Source organism: Antechinus flavipes, chromosome 5 (genome assembly GCF_016432865.1).
Source record: "Antechinus flavipes isolate AdamAnt ecotype Samford, QLD, Australia chromosome 5, AdamAnt_v2, whole genome shotgun sequence".
NCBI classification, from domain to species: domain Eukaryota; kingdom Metazoa; phylum Chordata; class Mammalia; order Dasyuromorphia; family Dasyuridae; genus Antechinus; species Antechinus flavipes.
Genome location: NC_067402.1, coordinates 274,321,097 through 274,347,809, shown reverse-complemented (window position 1 = coordinate 274,347,809; position 26,713 = coordinate 274,321,097). Strand labels below are relative to the sequence as shown.

At 35.5% G+C, this 26,713-nt stretch overlaps 1 protein-coding gene across 2 annotated transcripts in view; it reads right to left on the bottom strand.

Moving 5' to 3' along the window:
* Window positions 1–1,531: 1,531 nt before the first annotated feature.
* The window catches only part of NR1H4 (nuclear receptor subfamily 1 group H member 4), a 57,854-nt gene continuing 32,672 nt past the window's right edge, over window positions 1,532–26,713 (bottom strand). For both annotated transcript variants that reach the window (XM_052001704.1, XM_052001703.1), the window contains exons 4-9: window positions 21,414–21,547; window positions 18,763–18,861; window positions 18,351–18,450; window positions 14,584–14,730; window positions 3,111–3,224; window positions 1,532–2,161 (exon numbers count right to left, since the gene is read on the bottom strand). In XM_052001704.1, coding sequence (XP_051857664.1) covers window positions 1,920–2,161; window positions 3,111–3,224; window positions 14,584–14,730; window positions 18,351–18,450; window positions 18,763–18,861; window positions 21,414–21,547 — 836 coding nt within the window. In that variant the 3' untranslated portion in view covers window positions 1,532–1,919. The remainder of the gene's footprint in view (window positions 2,162–3,110; window positions 3,225–14,583; window positions 14,731–18,350; window positions 18,451–18,762; window positions 18,862–21,413; window positions 21,548–26,713) is intronic.

Here is a 26,713-nt window from a genome sequence, read left to right as displayed (position 1 = left end):
ACCTGCCTTTAAAGAGCTTCTGTTTTAAGGAGGGATTAGAAATACCCTTTGATATCATTTAGTCCAAACCCCTAATTTTACAGTTAAGAACACTGAGGCTCAAGGAAGTTCTATAAATTGCTAAGGGTCTTGTAGGTAGTAAGCATCAGAGGCAATATTTGAACCCAGGATATCTGGTTCTAGGGTTCCAACATTCTATCAACTATTGGCCACTCTCTACCTATTATCCATCCAACCCCCAGACACATACACACATGCTTCCCTTCCTCTTGACTTCCCTCTTATCCCATCTTCTCCAGTCCTCTGCTCACAACCTTTATTCTTCACTCATACTTCCCTCACATACTCAAACTTTGCCAAGTCTTATGATTTTTACCTCCACAATAGTTCCCAAATTCATCCCCTTCATTTCCCTCACACAGTCACTATCCTAGGACAGAACCCATCACCTTCCAGTTGGACTGCTACAATAACTTTTTGGTTGATCTCCCTGACTCAAAGTCTCTCCCCTCTCCAATCCAATCTCCACTCAACTACCAAAATGCTTTTCCTAAAATATAGCTTTGACTTTGCCATTCGCATTACTTAATTGTGAAGTCTGGGTTAGCACCCTGGATGCCTTAGAATCAGCCAGAGTCAGGATAAGCAAAAGTCCTTGGTCTTTATTCTTGGTCTTTAGGGGGAGAAGTGAAGGGGATGGATGCAGGATCTCCACGACCTCCCTTTTCCTTGTCCATCGCCAAAGTGACTCTGGCTTGTCTTACTCCACCCCCTAATCCCTCCTACAATCATCTGTATACGCCAAAAGATTGAGCCAGCCCAGAATAGTGAGAAGGGCCATTTTCCAAGAGTATGCTAATAGAGTGTTGTCCAATAGTAGTAATTACCCTTAAGTTCTCGGTTGTCTGATTTCTGTGCACCTATTCAGATTTTCAGCCCTTTACACTTAATAAACTGTAATGGTTCCCTATTACCTCCAGATATAATTTAAAATCTTTTTCTGACTTCACAGCTTGACTTCTTTCTACCTTTTCAGTCTTCTTATACTTTATTCCTCTTCATATACTTGATAATCTAGTAACAATGACCTTGCTTAGACATGGTGTTCCATTCCCTGATATGTTACTATCTATCTATAATGTTTTCCCTCCTAACTTTCACCTTTAGACTTTCCTTTCAGATTCAATTCAAATCCCACCTTCTACAAAGGACCTCTGCTGGTAGTCTTGCAAATCGTTTCTTGCTCTTGCCCCATAGTGCCATCTTTCCAAATAATCCTTCTTTTTATATTGTATATATCTTAAATGTGCCTAGTTATTTATATGTTGCCTCCTCTATTAGATTGTAAGCTCCTTAGAAGAGGATTGCTTTTCTTTATACAATGCTTGACAGACTGTGGATAAATACTCACTGATTAACTAGTTTTCCCTCTTCATTATCTATAGTCACACACATACATAAAACAACTTTTCACCATCCAAGAAAGAGTGTGTTTAGTGTTTTGAAATCCCAAGAAAAGCTCATGTTGACATTGTTCGTTAGATGATTACAGTGTGTTTGGTCATATACCTTTAATAAAAATCTGTGTAGTACAGGGAAGTGAAGGTACAAAACAAATGCTTTTCCCATTGCAACAAATAAAATTGAAACAACAATCATGTGAAATTTCCCAAACTGGACAAACTTGTCTCAAAAAGTGAGTCTCTCTTATAAGTGGACCATCATCCCCAAAGAGCTTTTTTTTACGAGATCTTCCTCTCCTATGAATGGTTAATTACTCCATAAATACTGAACAAAATGGCAGTGTGAAATCTAAGTACAAATGCAATGAAGAGGTCATAAAACTAATTTATATTCCTATGAAAATAAATTGTGATCTACTCCTTACCATCAGACTCCTCCCCACCCCACCATAAAGTTTAACATTGGACATCCCAGATTTCACAGAGGAGTGGAGTAAACTTGTGATCATTTACTCTCCAGGACATCAGCATCTCAGCGTGATGATGATTAAATGTTCTTAACTCTGTGAGACGTCCCAGAAGGCAGGCAAAGTGCTGGGGGTTTTCAGGCTGATATATCTTGCACAATTTTTGTAGGACTTCCAACAATGGTTCCTGAAGTCTCTCCACAGAGTCTCTGTCCTTTATGTATTGTCTGTCTAGTATGAGATAGGAAATAAAGAAAGTTGCTGAGATGGAAGTAATCATTTGAACAGAAGTAGGAAGCTGTCTACTTTATGAAAATGGAATATGGAGCAGCTGTAATGGAAAACTCACCATCACAACTAAAACATTCATACGATGAATAAGAAGGAAACTAGTTCAGAGTGGTTAAAGTAATAAATGTCAGAAGAGCTTGATACCAAGGTTTCCTGATTCCAGCTCCAACACTATCTACCTCACCATCTTGATTCTCCTGGCTAATTGACATCTTCTGGATTATTATTCTAAAATGTATTTGAATAATATTACTTTATACATTCATTAATTTATTTCAATGATTTGAAAAAGATAGTAGAGAATAAATTATTAGCTTTCCTTTATTTTTCCTTTATAAAACTATAGAATCAGAAGAAATCTTAGAAATCAGCCAGTTTTTGGGGCAGCTAGGTGGCACAGTGCACAGAATACTGGCCCTGAAGTTAGGAGGACCTCAGTTGAAATCCAACCTCATACATTTAACATTTAGTAGCTATATTTCCACACTGACAGAGAAATGAGGAAGAATGAAATTTGAACCCATTACATCTTAGATGCTCTTCACAACCAAATTCAGATAATTCTAATAGTTGGTAACTTTTTTCTCATATTAAGTCCAAATTTTCCACTTTAAAACTTCTACCCATTGTTCCTCATTCTACTCTTGAAAGGTGAACAGAATTAGTTTTATCACTGTTATACCTGATAGGTCTTCAAAACAGCCTTCATGTTCCCTTTGATCTTAACTTCTCCCAGAATAGCATCCCCACTTCCTTCGATTGTTCTCAAGACCCTGCTGCTCAGGACCCTTTTCAACTTACCAAGATCCTTCTTAAACTGTGGTACCCTACACTGAACACACCCTTTGCCCATAGCTAATTAAGATATGGAATGTCATTTTGTTATTACCTGGTGATAAAATGACAATTGCTGTGAGCAAAGCATATTCTTCTTGGGTCATTTTCAACTCTCCGATGCTTTTATAAAAATTAAACATAGGAGTTATATATTCATCTGATATACCTGTGGGAGAGAAAGTCATATCTTTAAAAAATACATATTGAAAGATCTGAACACCTCAAAAGGTTTAATTGTATAGGTACATATAAAGAAGCGTGTCTATCCATTGTCCCAGTCACAGACAAAAGGCAATCTAAGATAAGGAAAGTCAGCCAGCAGACTCATTGATTTGCTTCATTATTATATAGTCTAGTCATTTATATAACTTTGCCTTCATTTCAGGCATGCTGGATAATGTATTTTAATCAGTTGCATTTCCACAAGAACTATGAAATTCTCTCATTTTATAGCTAGGATTCCCTCAATATTTTCATATACTTATTATCTTTAATAATAATATACCATTTATACTTTAAGGTTTACAAAGTTCCTTATATATATCATCTTTCTGAGCCTTTCTGGGTTCAGTTACCCTGTGAAGTAAGTACTATAATTTTTTTTTGACCTAGGATTCATGGGCATAGGGAAATCTTGACCATGGCAGATCAATACCTTCTCTGTGCCTTAAGACAATTATATCAAAAGGAGCTATTACACCATACATGATGATCCCCAAGATCATATAAACCTCACTTTAACACTATATATGTTCTAATGTATTTTTATATATTTCTTAAATAATTTCTAATTACATCTTAATCTAGTTCTGTCCCTAATCAGGAGCATCATGTGTAAGATGTGACACCTCTGACTTGCAGTCTTAAGGGACTAACCTGATCTAGAGAAAACCAAAGTCTGCCTCATACTGAATCAATACCAGTTAAGAAGACATTTCTATATTTTTATTCATTTCTTCATTCAACAGATATTTTACTGTTTGTAGACAAAGGGAAGCAGCCTAATGTCATGGCTTAAAAATGATATCTTAATAATAATTTTAATCTTAATAATATAGCACCTACTTGCCACTATATGAAGTTCTTTAAAAATTTCATTTGAATTTAACAACAACTCTGGGAGGTAGGTACTCTTATTATCCTTATTTTTACAGTTGAGTAAAGTCAGGCAAACAGAGATTAAGGGGTTTTCCCAATGTAACACAGCTAGTAAATGTCTGGGGTTGAATATGAACTCATTGTCCTGATTCCAGGCTCAGCATTCTATCTACTATGTCAACTAACTACCAAGGAATTCATTAATGTTTGTGGAACTGAATTAAGTCTAGAATAATGTTCTGTATATTGTTATAATAATAATAATGACATTCATATGTTACCTTAGATTTTTTAAAGCACTTGATATATATTAACTTATTTGAGCTTTACAACAAACCCTGTGAGGTAGATTATATCTCCTTATCCCCATTGCCCAAAATCAGTGTGTGACTTATAGTAAATGTTGTTGGATGAATGAATAAATGAGCAAGATTGCAATCCATGTCTTCTGGACTTTTAAATTCACCATTCTGTCTCACTGCCTCTTCTAGTAAAATAATTCATTTATTGATTTTTAAATACTTTCGTTAGATGCACTATCACTAACTAATATATTTCCTTATATAATTCTCCACAATAAATGAAGAACCCCTCTCTGCCAGAATATAAGCACTGAGACAATCGTGGTTAAGTCAGAGAGGGCCATGATAGCCAACATCCTCCATTGTCTATAGTTTAATGATGTTGCTAGGTTATGTATATGCTGGTTGAAACAATATAGGCAGGGATACCGGTTCTGTTGCCCATGGGCTGCTAAGTAAATTCTGGTAAACAACATCAAATCATTCATTTGTCTGTATCCCATGGAAATTAGAGGAATATCACATGCTTTGTCTTTTACAAAGATGGATGGCTTGTTATCGATCACCCCGAGATTTGCTAGGGACTGACAAATGGGCTGATAATTGATTCCACTACATTTCTCAGGTACCAAGATGAAGGATTTGCAATTTTCTGGTAAGATGATTCTTTTTTTTTTTTCAGCTGTTTAAATGTCAGTATTGTTTAGACTCCTCTATTCTTTTGCAAAGTCTTTGAAGATGACAACTGCCAACTGGTTCTAAAATAAAAGTGTCTTCTGACCAATGACCCAAGAGGCGAGCCAAGTATCTTGGGACATCATTAAGACCTACTGGTCTGCAAAGAACCACTTTTGAAGACCTAAATCTTTAACTGCTTCTTTTCTAATTTTATCTTGGCCTTTTTCTTCAGAGATGGCATCTGACCTGATTGTTTGATTATAATTGCCTTCAAACTTACATTGGGAAAATGAAATTGTGGTTTTCTCTTCTTTAAAATATAATGGTTCTCTCTGGAAGCAGGTTTCTTGGGGAGGTTTTCTGGAAGCAGCCTTAGTTTCAGTTCAGAGTAATAATCACTCCAAATACAGCCAGCTGGTAAAATCCAAACGTTTATTTCTCCAAGACCTCTTGCAGCTTTGTCCTTCGCTTCTGCCTCTGCTTTCTTCAGCCTCCAGCCAGCACAAAGGTGGAAGATGGAATGAATCTGACTTCGCCTCCGAGAGTGGGCTTGTGGGCTTCTGTATCTCCCATAGTGCTCCTCTCTGACTCCTGGCAATGTTCCAAACTGACTAACTGACTGAAGCTCCAAGAGCTTCTTATATATGATCTCTTAAAGGTGTGAACACAAAGGTTGACTCCTCCTCTGAGAGAGTGGGATTGTGGGTTTCTGACTTGTGAATCTCATACTGAATACTGACTTGTGAATCTCTGAAAAGTGTGAACTCCAGTGAGTACTTAAATACATTAGTGAGCTAGAGAATTTGCTAAGTACCATGCTAAATTAGGCAACTGACTTATCCCTTTATAAGGATTCTAACAATTATTATTGTCAGTTATGATCTCTGTTAAGTTTTAAAGGCATACATTGTTGTTAAATCATTTTAGCTGTGTCCCACTCTCTGTGATCCCACCTAGGGTTTTCTTGCCAAAGATATTGGAGAGGTCTGTCATTTCCTTCTCTAGTTCATTATATAGATGCAGAACTGAAGCAAACAAGCTTAAGTGACATGCTCAGGGTCCCACAGCTCGTGAGTATATGAGGCTAGATTTGAACTCAGGTTCTCCTAACTCCGGGGCTGAGCCATTTAGGTGTCCCTAAAGATGCATATACAGAATGGCAAAATACAAATCAACAATGCAAACTCCTTAAGGCACATATCCTGTTTCATTTTCATCTATGTATCATCAGCACCTAGCACAGTGTCTGGCAATAGCAGGTAAGTAATAAATAGTCAGCGACTGAAAGTCGCTTTATGTAAAAGTAAAACGCCTTTTTTTTTAAGCTTGTAAAATGTTACAGGGGATAGAAAAATAGAAAAATAGGTTTGATTTTGAAAAGGTAATTGGTAGAAACTTAGAAATTACTTGTAGTCACAGTATACAAACTAGGATTTTTAAAAATTCAAAAATAAAATGAAGCCAATACTTTTATGAGATGTAAAAATCCTGTCACCCCAAAGGGGTCGTGGCCACCTTTTCCATATTCCCTACTTCTTTCCCTTTTATTTTATGATCTTTTGTCGTTTTGCTGTTCTGATCAACTAGCAATTTGGTCACAAGAGGGCACCGTTCTCCAACAAAAGAACAAAGAACCTGTTCTAGTTGGGCAAGTATGAATCATGTGTGTGTTCTACTTGTCTGGGAAGCTTTGTTTACTGATTCACAAAAGAGTCTTGTTTCTTCAATGGTTTAATCATTAAAAAAACAGACTGCCCTCTGTGGAACAGATTGTAATTCCTTTGTTTTCTAAAATCAATCTGTTTTAAAGTCGTAAGCTGATTTTGTAAATATGTTTGGGGGCTAATCTAAATAGCTTCTCAGTTTAATTAATGATAGAAGAATCAAGCATGCTTTTAATTCATTTTTTTTTTTTAAAGTGAGACTATCACTAAGGCTAGAAGTGGAGCAGATATTTACAGGGTCTAATCGATTTATTTTTTTTCAACCTGGTCTCATTTGTACCTCTTTAGGTTCATCACATCAGTGACAGATTTACCATACGAACAACCCAATGAGTGTCAGCCCCATTGCAGCTTAGAACTCCAGACCTCAAGTGATCCACTACCACCTGCCTCCTCAAAATCAAAGAGTAAGGGTTATACACCAACATTGCCTTGCCCGATAGACTTTAAACATCAATATCTATTTTCTGATTTCGTTAAATGACTTAAGAAGTACAAGATTCCTGAGAGGCAACAGGGCAACAATGGATAGAGAGCTAACTTCTGAGGAAGACCCAGCTTCCAAGACGGGCTCTGACACTGTCTGAGGGAGGGATTTAACCTCTTAATGCTCCAAGAAACTTTCAAATCTGGATTCAATAACTTTTTTCTTTAATGGCTTGATAATTACATTTTCATATAATTATGTAACTGTAGAATATATATGTATATATAGATTTCTTTTGACATCCTATGCATTTTTAAACATTGTTCCAAGGAGTCCATAGAGTTCATCAGGCTTCTAAAAGGAGTCCATGATACAAAAAAGGTTAAGAGTCCCTGTTATAAAACCATAAAATTGCCGAGCAGATGCCGATTAGCACTAGTATTCACTGGGAATTTCTTATATAAGTGAAATTACAGATCTACTCCAAACTTAATAACTCAGAGTCTCCTTCCATACCTGTGAAAGACCAATGAGAGAGGGAAGAAGAAGAGAGAAGGAGGGGAGTAATGATAATAGTAGCATTTATCTCCTTACTTAGGATTGTTATGAGGGAGGCTAGAGAGTTACATTTGGAATCCCTCAACTTGAGTTTGAATCTTGACTCTGCCATTTACCATCTGTGTGACCCTGAAGCATTTGAACAACATGGTACTAAGTTCTCTTCTAGCTTTTAATCTATGGTTCCAGGATATACATTTGTGATCTTTAGCAAACCACTTAACTTTTGGGTCTCAGTTTCCTCATCTATAAGAAGAGGGGGACTGGACTGGGTCAAAGCTTCTTAAACTGTGGGTCATGAGCCTATATGGGGTCATATAGCTGAATGTGGGGGTTGTGCAATTATATTTATTATCCGTAAATGTTTGATTTATATACCTATTGTATATACCTATATATCTGGAGCTACATAAAATTTTCAGGTGAAAAGAGGTCACAAGTGGAAACTTGTGGTACTTTATGTGGTTGACCTTAAGGAAAAAGGCCACATGCAATCTTAAAACCAAAATCTTCATTTTCCATCAGCTGCTCTGCTTGGAACATCCTGCTTCCCCCAGGATAAGATCATCGCTTTAAATCTCATTATCTTGGTGATTCACCAAGATTCAGCTTTGATTCCTAATTTCTCCTTAGCATTCTCTTATTGGAGAATTGGACGGCAGAGCACTGCTCTTTTCTAAACCCTTCTTTTATAGACTGGTCAGACTAATTTCTAGCTAATTTAATTTACCGTTAACCGCTCTGCTTTGTTCTCACTCTGCAACCATCATGCTTCCATGACAAGTGTCTTCTTCTGACTTTTTCCCTCTTCTCTGTGTTTTGTTTTTGCCCATTAAACCGTAAGCTCATTGAGGGCAGGAACTTTCTTTTTCTTATTTGTAGCCCTAACTCTTAGCAAAGTGCCTGACACATAGTAGATATTTAATAAATTTTATCGACTATTATTGTTTAAAAAGTAGAATTTTCAAGCACTTAGTAAGACTGGATTAAATGCAGATCTCTTTCATGTCTGAAAAAACTGAACAAGAACAAGCAGGTACGTATTTTCCCCCATAAGAAAGTGAGATCTTTGAGGGATGTGACTGCTTTTGCCTTACTTTGTATCCCTAGGGCTTAGTACAGTGCCTGACACATAGTAATCACTTAATTGCTTATTGACTAACTTACTCTATTATCCAGTGATCCAAGGACACACAGGCAGAGAACAACAGAACTAGGAAGAATTCAAATCAGGTCCCCTACCTCCAAATCGAATTCTCTTTCTACTCAATTGCATTCTGATATAATGTTATTAACCTAGTAGCATTTATTTTATCTGGATATCATGATGTAAAGAGAGATGACAAAATCAGGCACCTGAAAAACTCCTAGTCACATTCTGACTACATTAAAATATAATTCAGAAGTGTGTAACAAAATGAATGAAAATGTAATACAGCAGAGATAATGTTCATTTGTGGTTTTCTAAGACAATATGCAGCCTTATCCACTCCAATATGAAGTTGATAATACTGATGTAGAGCAAACTGTGGGTTGCAACCCCATACAGAGTCACATAACTGAATATAAAACTCATAAATTTATTGTATTATTATTATCAGTAAATGTTTGGTTTGTATACCTATTTTACATATCTATGTACACAAGATCACATAAAAATTTCTTGGCTGAAAAGCAGTCTTAAGTAGAAAATGATTAAGAAGCCCTGAGGTAGAGGATTTACTGTGGAGAAGGACCTTTCACCAATGTTATTTGGCAACCCAACTGTGTTTTGTAGGGTTAGAGTGTTGCGGGTATTCTTGTTCAAGGCCACAGAGCTAGTTAGTAGATGTTGGGCAGAGGACTTCCATTTACATCTTCCTGATTCCAGGGTTAGTCTTTGACCCATTCTGATGATCCGTTCAGATCTAGCTCCATTATCTCATGTTCAGTAGATGCACATAATATTAAACATACTTAAATATGTATTAACATATAATATAAAATAAATTTTACATATCCTACATACTATATTAAACACTTTCTCATGGAATTCTATATAACTTCACCTGTACTATTACTTGGGTATTTATTCATCTAGTTACATTGTTAACTATATTGCTTCTATATTCCAAGCTCTATGAAGATTAGGGCCTATCCCTCCACAATATGTCTCCATTTCAAGGCATTATTCCTTGTTCCCCCCATTCCTGTGCTCACCTCCCTCGTCTCTGTCTCCTGCTTTCCTAGTCTGCTTCAAATCCCAACCACAATCCTGCTTTTTACAAGATTCCTCTTAATGCGACTGCCTTCTCCTTTGTGACGATTTCCAGTTTATCCTGTCTATATATGATTTGTTCATAGATAGTTATATCGGTACCTCCATTAGCCTGTGAGCTCCTTGGGAGCAAGCACTGATCTCTGCCTTTCTTTGTAACCCCAGCACTTAGTACCGGTGCCTGACACACAATAGACCCTTAATATTTGTTGACTGATTATTTCTATTTTTGCATTGCTGACAGAACTGTGCTTTGCGCAAAGTAGGTGGGTATTTGTTAACTATATGTCTTTCCTCATTACTCTCTAGATTATTGAGTTTTAGTTTCTTAAAGAAAAAAATCTTTTATTTTTTTCCATTTTTAATCTTCCCAGCAATGAATTATTGCGTTCTTAGTAAACATTTAGTAAATGTTTATTAAATTGAATTGTTCATTAGGAAGATAAGACTAGGGAAGAATAAATTAGAAGAATAAGAGAATATCCATGCTGGGATGTTCAAGAAAATAATTAACTGATCACTGAATAAATAATATATTTGGATATAATCTAAATATTTAGATATAACAAATATTTATATATAAAGCTGGAAGACCCTTTTAAAGGTCATGCAGTACAGCCTTTCACTTTTAAAGAGAAGGCCCTGAGAGGGAAAGTACCAGTAGAATTTGTCTGTGAAAGTAGCCAGCAGGAAGGAATATAATAATTTACCTCACAACATTTCAAGTGGCTCTTCTTGGTTTTGATTCCATACACAAAAGCATGCATCCCCCAAGATAAATTCTTCACCAGAAACCTTGGATCATCCAAGGACCATCTGTTTTAATTCTCATTTCTCTTACAATATTCTGGACTGGTGGAGACCCAACCTCTACTTACTCTTAGATCGCCAGTGATAGGGAATTCATTTCCCATGCTAGCTCCTTCCATTTTTTCCCCCTTTTAGACACCTTTCTTTTCCTACCTTTAGGAATTTTTTTCTTTCATCAAAGTACCAAATCTATCTCTCTGAAACATTTACTCTTTGTTTCTATTTCTCGCCCTATGGGGCCAAGAAGCATATAAAAAACTCCAAATATCAGCCCTTCAAAAACATGAGAAGCAGAGTTAACATCACTGATCTGCTTCCTCATTACTACTCTCTCATATTCCCTTACTTAGTCTTGGTATCATTTTTAAATTGCTGAGTGCTAGTAATCTTTTCTATTCAATTTTACTTGATCAGTAGTCAATGAACATTTATCAAGTGCCAATAAATGTGCCAGACACTGTGCTAAACACTGGAGCTAACAGTAAGAAAAAGAAAGTCATTCCCTGCTCTAGGAGCTTATAATCTAATAGCAGAAGAAAAGGACGTTGAAAAGGTGAGTCTAGAGAGGGTCAGACGTATCCAGCCTGAAGATATGATGTTCGTGGATGAAACCAAGCAGAGCAGCTGATGGAAAGTAAAGAGTTGGCTACAAATTCTGAGCCCCCTATAAAGGAAACCTTTGGGAGGGGTTAACTGCTCTGCTTTCCAGCCTTCAATCAAAGCAAGAGAGGCAACTGAGGGTACTGAAGATGTAGGGAGTACCAAAACTGAAGGACTCCCCGTGATGATGAGATTTCTGGTGAAGAACTTATCTTGGGGGATAATTTTTATTCATGGAGTCAAAATCAAATATTATAAGGTAAACTATTATATTTCTAGAAGTCCAGTGAAAATCCTTTGCAACCTAGCTATTATATTTCTTTCATTTTTTTTAACCATCCAAGGAAAGATTGACTGGTAATTGGAGTGCCAGACTTAGAATTGGAAAGACAGATTCAACTCTTCTCTCAGACATTTCTCAGCTAAATGACAACAATTGAGTTTTGATCCTCAGTTTTTGTGTTTGTAAAATTGGAATAATAATAGCATATACCTGATAGGGCAGGGTAATTGTGAGGATCAAAAAAGGTAGCATATGTAATGTGTGTTTTGCAAACCACATACATCATAAGCTATTATTCTTTGTAAATTAGTCTTATTATATACATCAAACTATTATATGAATAGCTCTATTTTCATTTGAAAGTAAGCAGTTGTTTTAAAATTCTCTTAGAATTATCGTATTTAAAAATTGTGGACACCTTACAATTCATGTAATACATAAGTTCTAAAGCATAATTAACATAAATTCTGGGCTACCCATTAATTAAATTGAGGCTATAGACAGTATCTTTGTATCCGTAATTGTTTTGTTTTGTTTTGTTTTTTTGGTCATAGAAAGTGTATGAAAGGATATGAACACAGAAAGAAATTTCATATTACTTTATATAAAGAGACCTGTGGGCGTAAACAAGGCAGCTATGAGCCATGATGCTACTCAAGCTGAAATGAACAATGGAAAATAAAAATGAGGTGCATTAACATATGAATCAAGAGATTTTGAAAGGTCATCTTCTCAGATCTGGGTTAGTTTTTGTTTTGGTTTTCATTGTTAGTGTTCTAAAATTTCAACTTAGAAAATAAAATCCATAAATATTAATAAATAGAAGTGAGCATCATGATAGATAAAATAACAAAGCACCACGGGCTTCTCATTGTCCTCGTATATGATTGGGATTTGGACAATATATCTTATCACGAACTGGTAGCAGGTTTATTTGTGTAGTTCCTAACATGAAGCTTTCTTCAGGAACTGCTTTGCTCGGGTCCCTTGAATAACTGAATTACAACCATTCTTCCCACCTTTCAATTTATCCAGAATAGCCAGCCCCATAATTGTTAATTATTCCCAATAATTGGAATTACGTGGTCCTAATCATTAAATTTTTGCATTATCTTTTGATTTTCTCTTCTTCAACTTTGCCTAACAAATCTTTATTGATTTTGAATTCATCTATAGAGAGAAGTTGTAAGGGAATAGAAACTTTTGTATCATAAACAATAGGGACAAAGGGATAAGAAGCATAGTGATCAGTCCAGTCAGCAAGCATTTAAATGAGGTTTACTACATGCCAGACACTGTGCTAAGCATTAGGATACAAAGAAAGGCAAAAATATGATCTCTGCTTCAAGAGTACCAACATTCTAACGGATGGAGGGATAAGAAACAAGGATACCATACAATATGTACATTTATTCACAAATTATACTATTATAAAGAAAAATAAGTCTGAAAATCTTGAGAACTCTGGTCAATACAATGGCCAGCTATGATTCAGAGGAGGTATGTTAAAGCCTGCTACCTGTCTCTTGACAGAAAAGTGATGGATTGTATCCTTCTACAGAATGAGACTTTTTAGAAACATTCAAGATGGGAATTTGTTTTCCAGGGCTGTGTATATTTGTTAGAAGAGTTTTGTTGTATTTTTTTCTAATAGAGGTATAAGAGAACAAATGGGAATGAGGAAAAGATAGCCCAAAAGGAAAAGAGAGAAAAGAGTGATAGATTTTTTTTAATTCAGAGAAAAGAAGGGAAGGAAGGCCAAAAAGAAACACAGTTCTTATACTTTTATTTTCTCTATTGATTTCTGTATTCATGAAAAAAGTCACTTTAACTTCCCCAAGTTTCAGAGGATCCATTAAAAAAAATTGCTATGACTAGAGAATTCACCATGGCCCAATGTTGATGAGTCTCTCCACAATTTGTTAAGCTAGTCCCAAGATGACAGAGTCTCATCATGTAACTGTCCTTGAACCTTGCAAGCTTGATCAACTACTTAGAACAGTGATTAGAAAACAGTAGAATTTAATAAATGTTTGTTGAGTGATTGACTGGTAGAATCTATCAGAGCTTCTCTTTTTCTGGAGTAGCCTTTGAGAACTTGGGACCATCTATATCATAATGAAGCACTGGAAGAAGACCTCATGATGGAGATAAAAATAATACTTGCCCTTATCTTGCCCATTATATTTATGGGAATAATACATGTGGCAGTGGTTAGAGAGGTTCCACAATAGAGTCAGAAAGACTTAAATTCAAATCCTGTCTCAGATATTTATTAGATATGTGACAGCCTTTCTCAGTCTCATTTTCCTCATCTTTGAAATGGGGGTAATAATAGCATCTACCTTATAGGATCATTATGAGACTCAAACAAAAAACATATAAAGCTGCTTTGCAAATCTTAAAATGCTATGGAAAAGCTAACAATGATACGAGTGATGATATTTTAAACAGTGCTCCTTTTTTTAAGGTCACTTACTAATAATATTTATCGAGTTTATAATTATACTAACTAGGATAAAGCTAATGTCTACTACAGTCCTGACAAAGCAGAAATTTCCCTTGAAAAACACTTTTGAAAATTCAATTTGTCATCCTGTCATCACTGGCACAGATTTGCCAGGTTACTTGTTTCCCAAATGTCATATTGGCATCTGGGTTTTGTTGGCACTCCTACTCGTGTTGATTAATGCTATTCCCATACAAGTCCTTAGAACTAGATATTAAATGGCTTCTTTTCCATATCTAATGACAACATAGACTTTTAGCTGTCAACCAAAGCACCTACCACTCTTGCGAATTCTCTCTTCTAACAGGTCAGTATGCCCCACAGGAAGTTTCTTGTTGAAAATCTCTGCTGAACGGAGGAACATGGCTTCAACTGCAGACCCCTTCAGCAAGGCAATCTGATCTTCATGGTCTAAAGTTTGGAATCCTGGAGAAAGAATGAGATTGATTTTTTTTCTAGTACACGGCAAACAGTAGATGCTTAATAAACTTATTGAATGATAATAATAATAATCTCTATAATATCTAACTTTTTTTTTTTTAGCAAAAAGGCAGTTGCATGTGGCTTAGTGGATAGAGTAGGTCTGAAGTCAAAAGATTCATATTTATGAGTTCAAATCTGACTCAGACACTTATTAGCTGAGTGATCCTAGGCAAGCCACTTATCCCTGTTTGCCTCACTTCCTTATCTGTAAAATGAACTGAAGAAAGAAATGGTTAACTACTCTAACGTTTCTGCCGAGAAAATCCCAAATGGTTTCACTAAGAGTTGGACATGACTGAAATGAGTGAACCAAAAACCAATTCTACAATCCTACTATATGCCAGGCACTGCACTAAATGCTTTCTATTTATTATCTCATTAGATCCTTACAACAACCCTGCAATAGAGGTGCTATTATCATTCTCATTTTACAAATCAGAAAGATGAAGCACATAGAGATAAAAGTGACCATAAATATCTAATAGTGTATTTGGACTGGGATCTTCCTGACACTAAGCACAGTACTCTATCAATTTTGCTTTTGGCCTAGATTCAAGGCCCTCTACTTTATGGACCCAAACTATCTTTATTCACAATGCTACTTTTCTTATACTCTCAATAATCCCATAAAATGACACTTTATATATTTCTCTGAATTTATTCTGGTCTCTCTCTCTCTCTTTTTTTTAATACATTCCCTTCAGTTAGAACTAACTTTCCATCTTAAAATTCTAGCCAACTAGATTACAACTAGAAAGGGGAGAGATTACATGGCTTTTGGGGTTCCTTGCCATCAACCAGGTGAGGTCTCTTCCTTCCCAGACTTCTTGTAGTATTTTGTATCTCCCTCCTGTACTGAGATTCTCTTGATATTATAATTGTTATTTCTGTGTCTTAATTCTACTATTACATTGTCAATTCTTTGCAGGGGTCCTCAAACTTTCATAATATTAATCTAATAATTGCCATTAGAGTCAGGAAGTCCAGAGTTCAAATACAGCCTCAGACAAACACTAGCTGTGTGATCCTGAATAAGTCAATTAATTTTTATTTGTCTTAATTTTTTTAACTGTAAAATTGGGGGAAAGCACCTCCCAGAGTTGTTGTGAGAATAAAATGATGGTGGGTACTTAATATATGCTACTTCCCTCCCCCCATCCCACTCCCTAACTACTTCCTTCCCCCTTATTAATCTTTCAAAGAGATCCATGATACAAAAAAGATTGAGTCCCCTGAATCCTACAAGCAGGCTTCTGAATACTGGGTGGCCCTTGATTCGAGAATTAGTGAATCGATATAGATAAGATATAGATAAGAGACACAGGAATGAGAAGTTTGCTTTGTTGCAGTCTGTGTTGAGAAGGGAGGCCACCTCAATGAGATCACAGTTCTGTGATGGTTGAAGGATTTTACATGTAGGATGCTTAATCTGATCAACTATTTCTTGATTCTAAAGCAACGAGCCACCCAGGTTCCAGCTTTTTCTAGGTACCCTTCCAGAAATTGCTAAAAGAAATGTCCACATCCTCCCTTTCTCAATCCCTCGTCCATCACTTACAACTTTCATGAATATGTAATCTTGTTTTTTGATCATGAGGGATTGCCTTCAACTCAATTAGCATATAACAAATTAAATTCATCTTTCAGAGTTAATAAAGAAATGAAAGAATGTTCATGTTTCAATGATAAGTGAGCACTTTCTCCCCACGTCTTATGAATTTTGCCCAAGCCCACGTAGATCCAAAAAGCTAGATGCAATGAAATTAATAAAATAACATCACAGGCCAAGAGAGAAAAAAAAAAGGCAGATTAATATGTCTAACAAAAAGTCTGTGGAAAAAAAAACTCTGCCTGCCACTGGAAATATTTCAAGTAGTGGTGGTATAAACGTCTTGTCCCTTATACAGCGGACAAAGTGATATTCCAAGACACAGATCCAACCATGACACTCCTTTGTCCCCAAATTACCAATGGCTCCCTATTGCCTCTAGGATCAAATATGAATCCCTGTCTTTGACATTTAAAGCCCTTCACAGCTTGACTTCTGGGTACCTTCCAGGCTTATTACCTAGTACTTCACACACTCTATGAAGACTTCAAGCCAATTGGCCTTTTTTGTTTATTCATCATATACAACATTCTTTTCCCCACCTCCACCCCTTTCTCCTAATGGCCCCTGGAAAGATTATAAAATGTTCTTTCACCTCACCTCAACCTCTCAGTGAGATGCTTCTCTCTCAGATCTCAGGTCCCACACCACCACTCTTTGAGGGATTCAATTTGTGAAAGCCCACAAGTGCAGTAATTCCTATATGAAATTACTCTGTATCTCTTATATCTATATGTTGTATTTCTTTTTCCATGTAATTATTGTTCCACTAACATAATGTAAAATAGTGGAAGGCGGTACCTATTATGATTTCTTTCTATACACCCCCAGCCCATAATCTAGCCCAAAGCTTCTTAAATTCTGGGTCACAATCTCATATGGGGTCACATCATAACCGAATGTGGGGCTTGTGAAAAATTTGGCAACAGTAAAAGGCATGAAATATTCCACCAAGATTTAATTATATGTGTAAAAATAAACAAGGACACCCATCTTAACACTGCACAAATTTGCTTTCATTTTTAATAAATGATAAAATTATATGTATACCAAGAATTCTTTTAAAATAAATTTCCTTATGATTTATTATAAGTAATGCTTGATTTGCATATCTGTTTTATATACCCATATATCCAGGGTCTCACAAAAACTTCTAAGGTGAAAAGGGGTTGTGAGTGGGAAAAGTTTAAGAAGTCCTTGTCTAGTTCACAATAGACAATAAACGTTTGTTGCTTATAGACCATTAGGATCTGAGGGTTTAGATCCAGTGTAGATTTCAAAGGTTAGCTAGTCAAATTCTATCATTATTCAGTTGAAGAAATTGGAATATGTTCTCAAGTCATATAGCTAATAAAGATCAGAGTTTGGATTTGAATCTGGGATCTTTGATACTCAAGTCAATAATTGTGTCATTACACCAAGGGTCTTTCTGGTAAATCTTGTTATACTATAATCTTGAGCTTCTCACTTGTCTTCTTTGGGAATCAGTTTCTTCATCTGTAAAATGGAGTTGGATAACCTGACTCCCAAGATCCCCTATGCAATGGCTCTAAAATATGATCCTACAGGGCAGTGTCTACAGTAGGAAGTCAGGAACTCTCAAAATCCAAATCTAGCCCCAATATTTTCTAATTGTATAATTCTTGGAAAATCAGCTTACCCCTAGTTACCTCACTATTCTCATCTGTAAAATGGGGAATAATAATAATAACACCAACCTTCTGGGAATGGTTTTAAGAAAAAAAATGAGAAAAAATTAAAATTCTTTGCAAACCTAAAAGTACTATACAAATGTTAGTAAGTATTATTATTGCTACTAATAATGAACAAAAATGTTTACCTTAAAATGAGATTTTATGCTGTTAAATATCCTGATGTCTAAAGATAGCTTCATTTTTTCCCTATATGAATATATTTATAAGTACTTGAGGAAACCAATCAATTTGTGACATACCTGGTAATTTTTTTGTGAATTCCACAAGGACCTGCACGTGACTGGTAGCCATTTCAGTTAGGATGAGAAAATTCTCCTCTGCACTGAATTCCTCTTTTAGCTAAATATTAAGAATAAGGGAAGCAAATTACAAAAGTCAAAATAAACAGTTGAGATGATATAAAAACAAAGAAGAAAAATTAAATCAAGTTTAAAAAAGAATCTCATCTCCAATTTAAAATGCTATCTGTTTCTTGGATGCTAACCTAAAACAATGTTAAGCTGATGCTGATATTAGGTTAATATGTATGACTTCTTGCTGCTCTACTATGAAATATTGGTAATTAGATCTTATTATCTAATTTTGATTGTCATTTTAGGTAAATTCAGCTGCCAAAAGGGTGCTGGCCCAATTTTCAGAAATTTTACTCACAATTTTATTAGTTATTTCTTGAGGCATCCTCTGTTTTCTGTAGGCATCCATAATATAATGCAGAAGGTTCTGTTGGTCTGGAGTAAGTTCTATTTTCTCCTATACTGGCAAGAAAAAAAAAGTCACAAGGTTCAGTTTTCCATTTCTAAGTGTCAAGTCATAAGAGAGAAGACAATCTTTTGGTCTTCTCCATATATATTAATAGAGGCGTGTTTATTAGAAAAAGAAAAAGAACCAGGGGATGTGAGTTCTGCTATATTGTTCCAATGGACATTTGTTGTACTAATTTGGGCAAGTTACACAACTTTAGAATGACTTACTTTCCCATCTATAAAATGGAGTTCCCACTTATAATCCATGGTCAAACTGAGGGGTATTGTAAGAATAAATTATATGGGTCAAAAGATATGAACAGGCATTTTTCAAAAGAAGAAATCAAAACTATCAACAGTTATATGAACAAAATATTCCAGACCACTATTGATTAGAGAAATGCAAACTAAAACAACTCTGTGATATCACCTCACACCTATCAGATTGGATTATGTGAAAGACAAGGCAAATGACAAATGCTGGAAGGAATATGGAAAAGCAGGGACATTAATATATCATTGATCAAGTTACAAAGTGATATAACTGTTCTGGAATATAATTGGAATCATGCCCAAAGGATAATAAAACTACATCTTTAGTTGCCTAAGCTATAATACTACTAAGTCTATATCCCAAAGAGATTAAAAAAAAAAAAGAAAAAGACCCATATAAGCAAAATTATTTAGAGCTTTTTGTGGTGGCTAAGAATTAGAAACTGTGGGAATGCCCATTAGTTGAAGAATGACTAAACTAAACTGATATACGACTGTGATGGAATACTATTGTGTTACAAGAAATGAGGAAGGGATGAAAAGACTTATATGAACTGATGCAAAGCAAAGTGATCAGAATCAGGAGAATATAAAAAACAACAGTGACATTATAAGGATTATTAACTTTGAAGGACTTAATTACTCTAATTGAATTGGTAGAACAAATTTCCTTTCTAGGAGTTCCTCCACATTAAGTTGGTGAAAATGAACAAACAAAAAGTATTACTAAACACTTTGAGAAAGTAATGATTTTTAATATCAAATTTTTATTAATGTTCTAGGAAAATCCTTAAATAATAAAAACTTATATTATTATCCCAGTTGTTCCCTTGTTTTACTTTATTGTGAAATGTAAGCTCCTTGAGGATAGGAACTGAATCATTTTTTATCTTTATATTTAGGACACAGTATAGTAATTACTTAATAAATGCTTGTTGATTTGTTGGTTTGGATTTACTTATCTATGTAAGTATTGTATAGGATATGGGCTCCTTGAAGGCAGGAACCATTTCATTTTTGATACTGTACCCAAAGCACTGAGCCTTGTTCCTGGCACATAGTTAATACTTGTTAATTGATTGACATTTTCTTCTTCAGGTGCTTGTTGTAGCCATCAGAAGAAGGTAAACTCAAAGGCAGAGACTTTCCCATTGTTAGCACTCTATTGCTAGTGTTTGGTACCTTATAGATAATTAATAAATGTTTGGTGAATTAAATTGAATTTGGTGTGTGAATAATCACTACATTTTATGACACAGGAGAACTATGATGAATATCAGAAATGCTAAGAATTGTCATCTTTACCTTATTTTCTCAATGAATTACAAAAAACACCCCAAAACAAACCAGTTTTTATAATTGGTAAACCAGCTGGATCAATCACCAAAACAAGCTTGCCTAGATTTTCTTCAATGATTCAGGAAGGCAGGTTGGTGTAAAAGATTATATAATCAATCTTGGGTCAGATATACTGGGTTCAAATCTTAGTTCTTACTATCTCTTCTGATCTTTGACAAGTAACTTGACCAGTCCAAGCCTCTAAAATGGATTTTTACATTTAAAAATAAATTTTTATTGTCATTCTTAGCTCCTGAGTTATTAAAAAATTGATGGAAGGCCAGATTTGGCTTTTGAGCCATGTGTTTGTTGTTGAGTCATTTCAGCCATGTCCAACTCGATATGAGCCCATTTTAGGACTTTCTTGGCAAAGATACTGAAATGCTTTGCCATTTCCTTTTATAGAAGAGGAAACTGAGGTAAAAAGGATTAAGTGACTTGCCCAAGGTCACATAGCTAGTGAATATCTGAGTCCAGGTTTGAACTCAGGAAGATGAATTTTCCTGACTCTACATCTGGTACTATGTTCATTATGTTATCTAGTTACTAGGTTCATTTATGTATTACTTTTGTCTATCCCACATCTCTGCCAATTTAATTTCCTTTCCAAGTGCCCTAAGACAAGAGAAACTGAGCAGCTTGAGTAATTTTTATTGTGTTCAAATTGTATTGCATGTAAAATTGTGTTATATACAACAACATTGAATTATATATAAAATTTTATTGTTTACAATTCTACTGTGTCCAACCCACTGGTTTTGGATTCAAATAATAGTCATTAGTCATATTCCACACATAACAGGAGTATGATAAATGGCTATGATTTAAGTCAAAAAGCACTTTAATCTAATCCCTACAGGAAAGGAATCTCATCTTGACAGTGGAAATGAAGCAAAGGAACAACCATGAGAATAAGTATCCCCTGAAATCATGATTAAATTTGATTACCCTGTATGATTTGGTTGTCGATGTCACCTGTCTCAGGTCAGACCCTTCATTGTCTTCATTGCCTGACCGATTGGAGGATGGCTTCACGTTTTTTCTCAGTCGTTTAGATTTACATTGGATTTCAGTTAGCAAGCCTGAAATATTTTTAAAAACACATGGACTTAAAGACTTTATCAGTCACAGAAGATGCTATTGGGCAGAGTCATGGGTGATCATCCATCATCAGGATGAACTGTTTTATTCCAATTATTTCAACCTTATGACAGGGAGGTTGAAATACAAATGAATGAAACGAATACATGAAAGAAAATGAATTGGCCAAAGAAAACAAATCAGCTGGTTAAAAAGTTAAATACTCCTAAAATCAATTCAATTCAATTCAACAACTTTTATTAAGCACCTATTATGTGCACCTATTATGTGCAAGCCTCTGGTTGATGCAAAGACCAAAAAACAAGACCACACTTTCCTTCAATTAGCTTATAACATACAAGAGAATATAACATGTAAGAATGACAACAGTTAACATATATATATATATATATATATATATATGTATATAATTATTCATTTTCTCATCACCACATCTATGAAGTGGTACAATTGGTCTCCCCATTTTTTAATAGGGAAATTGCATCTTAACTAATTTCCCAGCGAATAAGCATGAGAAATAAGATTTGAATCTAGATCCTCCTGCCTTCATGTCCTCCACTTTTTCCCACTAGAATCTCAGAGCTTCTTAACGTGGAGTCTGTGAATTTATTTTTAAATAATATTTTGATAAGAGGACTCCAGTATAAACTGGTATTTTTTTGTAATTCTGTGTCTTTTATGCTTTTAAAAGCTAGAGGTCATAAGATGCTGCTAAAGTGACACAAAAGGGGATGAGAAATCCAGCACTGAACCATACTGCAGATAGTCATTGCAAAGGATACATTTTCTAAAAATTCATACAAACCAGTTTTCAGGAGAGAGGATTAATAACCAGAGTGATTTAATAAGTAATTAGTACTTATTAAATAGCATGGGTTAAGTGACTTGCCCAGGGTCATACAGCTAGTAAATGACTGAGATCAAATTTGAACTCAGGACAAAGCCTTCCTGACTCTAGACCCGGTGCTCTATCTACTATGGAACCACCTAGCTGGCCTTTATGACACTTATATAGACCATTCCAAAATACATCTCTGCCACAATAAATATTTTTCTGCACACATTTATTTTCACCATGATCATGTTTTCTAGAAGAAAAAAAAATCCCCAAATCATATTGAAATAAATACTACACCTATCTATGACTGGAGTTAAAAAACATCAAAATTTAAGTGGGTTTTAGATTTGCTGCTATTAGAATGTATGTTCCTTGAGGAAAGGAACCGTATTCTTGTTTTATTTTATCCCCACCCAGAATGGCTGGCACCTAGTCAGTGATTAATGAATTCACTAACTGGTTGAATGTTGTGTTTGCTAAAGTTACTTGTTTCCTTTTCCTGTCCCCTTAAGAGATCAATGAAATCTGTTCGGTGTGAAGCAATATTTTGTGGTTTCCAAATTCTGAATGATGAATTGACCTGGATGTAATCTGGTGAGGAAAGGGGAAAGTGACATTGATGAATAACTAGAGGCTTTTAAAGAGATGGATTTTTTTAAATCATTAGGAAGAACTGAGTATGGGGGGAGCGTGGTAGGGAGGGAACCTCCCTTGGCCCTTTGTCCCGGGCTGAATGCCAAGATTAAAGGTAGTCTACTTCAGGGAAATTCCATGGACAAAATCTAGGAAAGCCTCCAAGTCACAGGTGGGTGGCTGCAAAGAAACTGGTCTCCATGACGACCTTGGAGTTTAGATAGGAAGGACCAAACTTTTTCAGTGACCAAAAAAGCAGGAAAGCAAGAGTGGCTAGGGCTTAGAAACTGTAAAGACCTATCTGAATCTTGTACAAAGTACAAAGACTTAGTAGACACAGACTTCCAGCTTTACCCTCTCCCTCTGGGGTTTATAAGGCTTTCTTGAGATTTATCAGTTTCAAAATTCCTCACCCCCCACACACACACATTATTGGGGATATGGAGATAGTGAAAATTAACAATAGAAAAGCTCTTTTATCTCTTACACATCTAATTTGAACACTGGAAAATTGAGCAGCAGGCAGCTAGGTGGTACAATCAAAATCAGAATACTGCAGGCAGCTAAATAGTGCAATGGACAAAATGCTGGACCTTGAATCAGAAGACCTGAATTCAAATCTATTTTTGCTAACTGTGTGATCCTGAGCAAGTCATTTAACCCTATTTGCCTCAGTTTCCCCACCTATAAAATGGGCTGACGTCTACAAAATACTTTATTAACCTCATAACATCATATAAACGGCAGGTGTTATTGCCATGACAAAGAAACTCGATCCAAGAAGATGGGCTCTGGATGTATACTCTTTGATCCCTGACCCTGGTTTCCTAACCATTCTACAAATAATCCATCTCTCAACTCTGGGCATTTTCTCTAGCCTGGAACAGTCACCCTCCTCTACTCTCACAATTGACCTCCCTGACTTCTTTTAAGTCCTAACTAAAATCCAATATTCCACAAGATGTCTTCCCCAACAACTCTTAATTTCAGTGCCTTCACTTTGTTAATTAATTCCAAATTATCCTGTACATGGCTTCCTTTGTATTTCTGTGTTTATTGGTTGTCCCCTCACCTTATTAGGGGTCCTCAAACTTTTTAAATAGGGGCCAGTTCACTGAACCTCAGACTTGGAGGACTGGACTATAGTAAAAACAAAAAACTTTGTTTTGTGGGCCTTTCAATAAAGAAACTTCATAGCCCTGGGTGAGGGGGATAATCGTCCTCAGCTGCCACATCTGCCCCCGGGGCATAGTTTGAGGACCCCTGCCTTAGATGGTAAACTCCATGAGAGCAGAGACTGTGTTTTGCCTCTCTGTATCCCCAGTATTTACACAGTACTTTGTATACAGCAGACACTTAATAAATGTCTATTGATCGATTGATTGATGATGCCATACCTGTAATTATTTAATTACTTTTAGTTGTAGTTCAAACTCTTCCTATTGTTAAAAAGTCATTTTTGTACTGTCAGATGCTGAACTACTGAGGTCAGTATGGGGAAGGAAAAGCCAGGAACAAAAAGTCAAGGAAGTCCTTGGTATTGCAAATGGACATAGACATTATCAATGCCCTTGAAGAACCAATTCTGATTCTTGGATACCACAAAATAAACCAAGAGAGGTTAACTAATCTAGCAGCAATGAAGTAAGTCCAAAGCAAAACTCAAAATGGTTAATAATCCTTAATATTCCAGTTCCATATAGTTATAAATGCTTTAATGCATCCACTTAGCTCACCACATCACTTTTTCAGTTTATGTGGCATTTCCCCATGTGAAATTGAGTTTAGATGACAAGCCAACCTATTTCCTAATTTTCTCTACTCTGCTATTTACTAATCTGTGTGACCTTAGGAAAGTCAATTCCTCGCTCTGAGTCAGTTTCTTCATCTAGAAAATGAATAGTTTGGATCAGATCCCCATTTAGGCTTTTTTTTTTTTAATCTAAGACTCATGAAAATAAAGTTGTAGATTGTGAGAATATAAGGATGTGATGTTCATGTAGTTCTGGGCATCTATCTATTAACTATCATGTTTTCTCAATGTCAGAAATATAAAAGCTGTGTTTTCTTTAGCCACATTTGACTGTTTTGTTGGAAGGGACCTAAGAATCTTTTAGTCCGGCCTTTCTGTTTTATAAATGACTAAACCAAGATTTAGAAAAATTACATGATTTGTCAAAGTCTCACAGGTTAAATGTGTGGGCAAAAGTCTGATTCAAAACTAGGTCATTTAGTTCCAAATTCAACATGCTTTCCTCTTAATCATGTATCATAATAAAGCAATGTAGTCATATTTGTGTAACCTGACAAAAGAAATATAAAACAAATTTTCAGACTTTAAATTCTCGGTATGGAGGGGAAGTAGTCAGAAAAAAAATGAATAAAATGAGCATTCTCCATCTGCTAAACAAAAAGTATTATTCATTTGTTGGAAAATAATCATTTAAGTGTTCATTATATGTGGAAAATCCAGGACTCAGTCTTGGGAAGATATAAAGATAATTAAGATAGAGGCAGCTAGATGGTGCAGAAATAGAGCACAGGCTCTGAAATGAGGAGAATCTGAGATCAAATCCAGCTTCAGATACTTGACACTTACTAGCTGTGTGACCTTGGGCACTTACCCCCAATTGTCTTGCAAAATAATACTAATAATTAAGATATAATTGTTAGATCTCAGTTTCCTCATCCATAACATGAGGAAGATGGACTTTACCAGGATTTCTTATCATCTTTGGATCATGATCTCTAGGGTAGTATGGTGAAACTTATAGACCTCTTCTCATGAGAATGACTTGTCCACATTTGATACCAGCAATATCAGAGTCAGGATTTGAACTCAGGTTATATGACTTCAGAGCCAACATTCTTTCAGCTGTATTTTGTATAGGTATGAAAAGCATACATCACTCATGAATTAGGTATCTACAGGTCCTATTGCCTTGCTATAGCCTAACTCATAAATTAAGGAAAATCAAGATTTAAGTTAGAAATTAGTAAAAATAAAGATGTAGTATTTTTTTTCCTCATTCAATTTCATGGAGTCCATGAAATTTATCCATGTATCTCTAAATGATTTCAAAGGTTTCTCTTCAAGTTTGAAAAATGTTATGATCTGAATGAATAAAAATTGACATTTTAAAACACTTTCAGATTTTCAAAGTTATATAAATATATATATATATACATATATACAGATGTGTGTATATGTATTCACATATACCCTTGAGCCTTGCAATAATCCTGGGAAGTATGTGCTATTATTGCCCTCATTTCACAGATGTAGAATCTGAGAGTCAGAGAAATCAGATGACTTGGCCAGATAAAACACGCCAAACACAGAATTTGAACTCAAGCGTTTCTGTCATCAAACCTATCCATGTATATCCATTCAGTCTTATCCCCATGCATCTCCCAGGATCTTCAGCTAACATGAGTCCTTTCTTCTTAAGAAGTCCAATACTTTTTATCTATCTAATCTAATCTTCCTCTTTAATATTCTTATGAAATTAATATGATTTTTCCACTTTATAAATGGAAAGACAGTCCAAGTGACTGTCATGAAATCATGATTTCTAAGACAGATGCAGGACTCAAACCAGGACTCTTGAATACTAGATTGAAGGCACACTCATCCCAAAGCATGTTAGGGTAGTGGGGGAAGGGAGAAGAGAGG